Source organism: Gavialis gangeticus, unplaced genomic scaffold (assembly GCF_001723915.1).
Source record: "Gavialis gangeticus isolate Ggan-Ray unplaced genomic scaffold, GavGan_comp1, whole genome shotgun sequence".
Lineage (NCBI taxonomy): Eukaryota > Metazoa > Chordata > Crocodylia > Gavialidae > Gavialis > Gavialis gangeticus.
The window spans coordinates 48,067,043-48,073,887 of record NW_017729032.1 but is presented as its reverse complement, the minus strand read 5'-3'; the positions used below and the strand labels follow the sequence as shown (position 1 = coordinate 48,073,887).

General features: G+C 43.9%; 1 protein-coding gene across 1 annotated transcript in view; it reads left to right on the top strand.

The window, feature by feature from the left end:
* SLC7A1 (solute carrier family 7 member 1) overlaps positions 1-6,845 on the top strand; it is a 45,642-nt gene that overhangs the window by 7,643 nt on the left and 31,154 nt on the right. Inside the window, exons 2-3 of the mRNA XM_019525395.1 lie at positions 2,952-3,110; positions 5,393-5,555. Of these exons, the coding sequence (XP_019380940.1) occupies positions 2,952-3,110; positions 5,393-5,555 (322 nt within the window). The remainder of the gene's footprint in view (positions 1-2,951; positions 3,111-5,392; positions 5,556-6,845) is intronic.

Here is a 6,845-nt window from a genome sequence, read left to right as displayed (position 1 = left end):
CTGTGGTGACCATACCAGGAGCACAAGACTCCTGACTGTGTTGCTCTTAGGGTCATTGGTACATGGAAGCCTCTTCACCCCATCAAGGTGGCAGGTCATGGGGAGGAATGAAGCTTATATTGTCACGTGAGGTAGGTAAATGTTATGAGCAAACCATATGGATCCAATCCAGGTTTCAGGTATAACTTCCTTCAAACTGCCATGTCATCAGATTTGCATACACTTGGCTCCAGGCCCTGGTGTAGTTATCATCCAGGAATCGGCATGTTTTCATCTGCCAAGGAAGACTAAACTGACACTTGATTGGCAAAGGATTGCATTATCACATCAGTATCTGTAGCCTTTGCTAACTAAGGACCTGTTCCAACTTCCATTGAAATCACTGGAATGAAATCAAAGGCAACCAAAATGATCAGGGGCATGGAACAGTTGCCAAACCAGGGGAAGACTAAAAAGACTAGGAGTCTTCAGTTTAGAAAAGAGAAGGTTAAGGGATATATATGACCCTCTGTGCCATGTGCACTGAAGCCTTGGCTTCAGCCTGCATGCTGTGGGCAGCACGTGTTCCATGCTGGCCCTGAGGGTTGCATCAGCAACAATCCAGGACTGGTGTGTGCTACATGTGATGGGCAGGGCAGGATTGGTTGTGCGTGCTGGACAAGGTAGGGAGGGCCAGCATGGGACATACATTTCACGCGGAGTCGGTGGAAAAACTCTCCCTTGACTTCAGGCTTTGCATCAGGCCCCAATTGAGTGGACAACTCTGTTCACATGTCTGGGCAGCTTTTCAGGTATTGCAGTGGCACGTGGGGAGGATGTTTGTCTTTGCCGCTAGTTGAATACCATTTAACAATGGATCAGCTGCACCTGTTGTGAGCAACAGGGAAATTTTGTAGTGTAAACCAAGCTCTTGAGGTTCTAAAAATAAACCACAGATAAGACTTTCTTGACTCTGTTCTGTTTGGATAGTTGGGTGTACACAGCTTGAATGCATACAAAGACAGTAAAAAGTCAGGACTGGCAGTGGGAATGCTGATGTTGATTAGTATTTGAATTTTAATCTAAAGTTATTTGTGTGTTGTCAGAACCTGGGAGCTTCATTTCAGCATTTATTTTGGAATGCAGGTATTGTTCTACTTGTGCTTATAAGACTTAAATGTTCCAAGATGGGTATGAACTCCACTGAGGGGTTTATTTTGTTCTGTAGCAGTTTCCATTTCATTAGCAGTTTTTTAAGCTAAGGGAAGGCTTAGTTGTTCAAGAATTGATTTGAAATGCACAGGGTCTGTGATTTTGCTCAGTATTAAGTTTCCCTGCTGAGTCTTTCCTTGACTTCACTGAAATCTTTGGAGTCAATCTGTATTTTCCGCAGCGTGCCCAAGTACAGTTTGGCCTGTGGACACCCATGGATTTGAATCCTGGAATATGCATGTCAGTTTCTTTAGCTCATTGGCTAGGTACAGACAGTCAGAAAGCCTGAGGCTGAATTGATTCAGTCTGTGCAGGTTAGTCTAAGATGCTCAGATTAAATTGAAACGGAAGGGAACAGACCTTTGATTCAGGAAATGCAGCCACATGCCTGCAGTGGCTCAGGTCAGAAGCTGGGAGGTGCTAGAGCACAGCTCTGGCTGTGTGCCCACTTCCTTTTCCTGCTGCCCCTGAGGTCTCTGGGATTTGCAGTCCAGAATTACAGCAGCAGGACTCTGCAGGGTTGTGCATCACTTTCCCCTTCCTGCTTCCAGGTGTCTGGGATTTGTAGTCCACAGTTGCATACAGCAGTAAGTTTGAGTTGGAGAAGGGGTGTTTAACTCTGTTTCCAGGCCCCCAGCTGGGGTTTGCCTAGGAGGGGCATCCCTCCCCTGCTGACTGGGCTGCATCCCTAGCTGGGCTTGCCCCCCTCCCTCCCCACCCTAACCTGATTGTCAGCAAGCCCTCACCATTCCAGGTAGGGAGCAGAGGGGTGGGGTCAGCCCTGCTCTCTGGAGCAGACAGCATAGCCCAGCCCAGAGCTGCAAGGCATGCGGGGGGGACTGTGATTTAACTTGAACCAGGAAGGGTCTAGGACAAAAGTTTCATTAACCAGTTTGACCCAAATCAGTGAAATCTGATACTATATTCAACAGGTTTATCTTAAACCAGTTTCAGCCATCTTGAAACTGGTCTGTGTGCACTGAGCTCCTGTTCTGTTCTGTTACAGGTTTAAACCAGTTTCTGATCACTTAACTGGTTTCTGTGTAGCTTCTGTCTGTGGCCATTATGTCAGTGGGAATTGTTTCTTCCCACATGAGGAACAGCAGTGGGGACAGCACTAAGTTAAAGGAAGGAGGTCCAGTATGTCTTATACTCTCCTGAGTTACTTTTACACACCCCCAACTTAGTTTCTACCTCACTCTCAGTTTACCATCATAGGGCCTATTATTGTTGTCACACAAGTTTCAGAGTAGTGGAACTTTATTAAAGTCAGTGGCTTTGCCTATATGCTGTCAGGTCTGGTAAACATCTCTAAGCTAGCTTTAAACTAGATGTACCATTAGGTTGGGTATCACCTGCTTGGATATGTCAGTAGTTGCTGCTGTGCCTTCAGCTTGTAGAGTTTAGTTGCATCTAATGCCTTGTTTCAGAGAGGGAGAGATTTGGGCCCTGAAACCAGCAAGCAATGCAGGGTCTTGAGGGAATGAAACTGTTGTGAGGGGAAAGCAAGGCATTGCTGGGCTTGGTTTCATGGTGAAAGAGCAGTCTAGTGGGATTTGGGTTTGTACAGAAATCCAACATCTAGGTAGATCTCTGGGGGAAGGTTTGCTGCGAGTCTCTTCTAAATGACCTGCAGGGTTAAGCAGAGATGCATCAGAAGTAGATTCCAGTGGTGTTCACAGAGCAGCAAGCAGTGCCACTCATTTAAAGATGTGTTCTAGTAATGAAAAATAATTTGTGTTTTCTCCCTGTTCTGAAAGGGACATCAAGTGTGGCCAGAGCCTGGAGTGCAACATTTGATGAAATCATAGGGAAGCACATTGAGCAGTTCTGCCAAGCCTACCTGACTATGGATGCTCCTGGGGTGCTAGCAAAATACCCTGATGTCTTTGCTGTTCTCATCATTCTCATCCTAACAGGTAAAACCTTTGGAAAGTTTGCAAAAATATGTTCCTTTCCTGTAATTTGTATTGCTTGCTTTTGGAATGGGTACAAATGCTTGTGTGTGTTTTGGGTAACTTACTAAAAGTCCTTCATGCCAGGTATCAGGTTGACCTATTTAGCTGCTCTGGAGTAAGGACCATTTGCATCCTGTTTGTAGGGGGGGGGGTTTATTACAGGGGAGTATTTTAGATATTTACATGAACACAAGTAAAACATTTAATCCAGTCTTGCACCACACAGATCAAACAAGGACATTTGTTGCCTGCAAGCAAGTACAGAAGGCTTAAAGAAAAAAAAAACCTTGCAGAGCAGCTTTGTTCTCTTGCTGTAGCTCTGATGCTGAGAATCTGCCAATTCATACAGCATGCTGTCCAGGAAAATGTGGGAGAAAAGGCCAGAATGAAGTAACGCTGTGTTGCATGACTTTTTTTTTTTTTGAGTGTTAAAACATTAAAATACATGTTGACTTCAGTTCTGCAGCAGTGATCACAAAATTTAAAAGGGGGGAAAAAAGAAAAGAAAATGTCTGTGTACATGGAAAATACATTGGTTTCTCTTACTTTCCATAGCAAGTGAAACATGTTATAGTTAAATTACAGGGAATATCTTTTGTATTTATACTATTTCTACCTGAACTCCTTGCATGTACCTCAAATCAAACCTTTCAAAACTCTATCGGACTTAAATGAGTCTGGAAAAAAAATCGTTTTCATATAGCTCTCCACTTTCTAACGGGTGTATGTGTCATAATATCATTAGAGACTACTTCTAGTCTTATCAGAGTCACAGAATACCTGAAGTCTCAGCCTGTTCTTATCAGCTGTCCAGACCAAGAACCCAAGCCATCTGTTTGCAAGATTCATGTTGAAATCCTTAGAAATCCCACAAAGACAAGAGATGAAGGGTTGAGCTGTGACTGTGCAGGTGCAGGGAACGTGATGTTATGAGTTAGCTTAGATGTAGCAGGAGTGGGTCCAGATTTAAACCAGAATCACTAATTAGAATCAGGTGCCTGAGGTTCCATGAAAGTACAGCATGGATCAGCACTCAAACCTGTATGCTTAGGAAAGCGTCACAATCTTGAGAGGCTCATCCAGTCTACTATTTTGGAGTAAAATTTGAATTGCCAGCCTTCATCTCCTGCATGGGGATGAAGGAGGGGGGGCTCTTCAGGTTTTGGAAATTTGGAGAAAAGTCAAAACTTTTCCACCAAAGTTTCTGGATACAAAATTTATTTCTGGATATAAAATCTGAGTTCACACCTCTTTTCATTAAGTGTCAGCACCTTCTGGGTGCCTGAGTTTTTTTGTTTTTGTTTTTCAGATCATTCATTTTTTCCTATGCTATCCAGTTTGTTACAGCTTTTCACAGCATTTCCTCCCCATCTTCTTCTTTTACCAAAAGAAAAAAGTAATATTGGCTAATGAAAGTAAGCCCTCCAAGTGAGATAAATTCACTCTGGACTAAATTATGACCTTACTGCAGTGCTTCCCTTTTTCCTCACAGCTTTGTATTGGTTTTATCACAAACTTCTTGTTAGATTTTGGTTTAAGAGGTAACCTGTTCCTAAAGCGAATCAGCTAGGAATGCCAACTCTTTATGGTTTTATTCTTTTCTTTCTTTACTCAGGGAACCAAATACGGTTTCATGGCATTTATGGCTACCTTTTTTAATTTTCTGTTCTTCAAGATGAAGAACCTAGTCTGAAACCAGGCTCAGATTGAAATTCCCATTGAGTTGGGGAGCAGGGTTTATAGACCAGTGATTCTCAACCAGTGTGCCAAGGCACCCTGAGGTATCCTTTGAAGGGTGCTGTGAGCCAGATAGTGGGGATAAGCAGGTGTGAGGAGATGGGGATGAGACTGCGCCAGTGGTTATCTGGACAATCTCCTGTCCCCACTTTCTGGCCCATCTGCAAGGAGGTAAGCAGTATAATGCTAACTTTGAAAATAGGAACCACTCAATTCACGAAAGTTATGGAGGGGGTGCCTCAAGTCCAGTGAGGGGTGCCTGAAGTGCACAAAGGCTGAGAACCACTACCCTAGGCGGTGTCATCCTCTGACTAGTTTAAGTGTTAGGTGTAACGTGTCTGCTGTGTTTGAGCCCTGTCCCAGAATTATGCTGGCCCCTGTTCCTGAGGAACTGTTGAAAATAGCTGGTCATGGTGACTTCTGCACTTTAGTCCTTGCTGCATTGAGGTTGGACTATGTGCTACTGTTGGAGAAATGTCTGATTTGTATTTTTGTTGCTTTTCTAGGTCTCTTAACTTTTGGTGTGAGGGAATCGGCACTAGTTAACAAAGTATTCACCTGTATCAATATCCTTGTCCTCTGTTTCGTCATGGTGTCGGGTTTTGTGAAGGGATCCATCAAAAACTGGCAGCTGTCTGTAGAGGACATCCATAACATGACTCTAGTCAAGTATGTCTTTTCTTCCTTTTCAGCAATTAGTTAAAAGCTAACCTGTTTCTAAACGGGCCATTCCTGGAAGGCTTCACTGGGCATTTGCTTCCTTGGTACTTAAGCAAAATTCCTGTAGAATAGTAGAAGCTTTGCTTAAAGGAGGGCTGAGATGACACAGGTTGTCAGATTGTCATCACCTGTAATCCATGGAAAATCAGGGCCGTATTTGATTGCAGTGAAAGGTTACTCATTTCTGGTTAGCCAGGGAGATGTAAACAGTGGGGCTAGGGCCAGAAATTGCATATAAACCAATATAAGTGGAAACTGGTTCAAATCTGTAACACAACAAACTGCTTTCAAAATGACAAACTGGTTTAAGGTAACTGAATGTAGTATAAGACTTAACTAATTTAGGTTAAATCGGCTTATTGAATTTATGTCCCAGATCCCCTCTAGATTCAGGTTAACTTACAGTCCCCCAGCATCCCAGGATGCTTTGCATCTCCCCTGCAAACTCCCCTCCCCCCAGGGTGGGTGGGTTAGCCTTGGCCCAAGCTGTCTGCTCTAGTCAAGCAGGGAGGCATACTCTAGCACCCCCAGGTTCTCGCCTGAGCTACTGCAGGCATGTGGCTGTATTTCTAGAATCAAAAGTGAATGTCTGTTCGCTTGTTTATTGGTTCAGTCTATGCAGCTTAGACCAACTATGAAACCTGCAAAGATTGAATTGATTCATCTTTGGGCTTCTTGTCAGTCTGTACTTGGCCTTGGAGTTGAGCGCCTAGCTTTTTTTTAGGGCATGGACACACAGTGCTTGGAGTACAACAAACATTATGAACTGTGAGAGAACAGACAATGTACAGTGCTGAAGTATTGCAGATCATGCCAAACCATATCAAAATTCTCTCTGGATAGAAAGAGAAATAACTTCTCCCCGTCTGGCACAAGGAGAGCACCCAGCCATCTCTCAAGAAGAACCATCAGAACTGGATCATTCACAAATAGTTTGCAGCAGAGATGTCAGCTCACAGCCACAACAGGGACTGGCATCAAAGCTGGTCTGAGGCAAAAGTCCTAAAGATATGGTACAAGAGAGCCGTGGTACAAGAATTGTGTTTCAGGTGCCTGATGGGCAATATTCTCTAAAACAAGTGGTCACCCTACTAGCCAGAGATAATTCCACTAGACCACGTTTTTTTTTTTTTTTTTGGTTTTGCTAGGGTTAAGCCAGAGCTGTTTGAGATGGAGGTTCTAGTCCATATCCCCACCCAGGTGCAGCTCCAGGAGGGCCTGGAGGAGCAGCCAAGCATC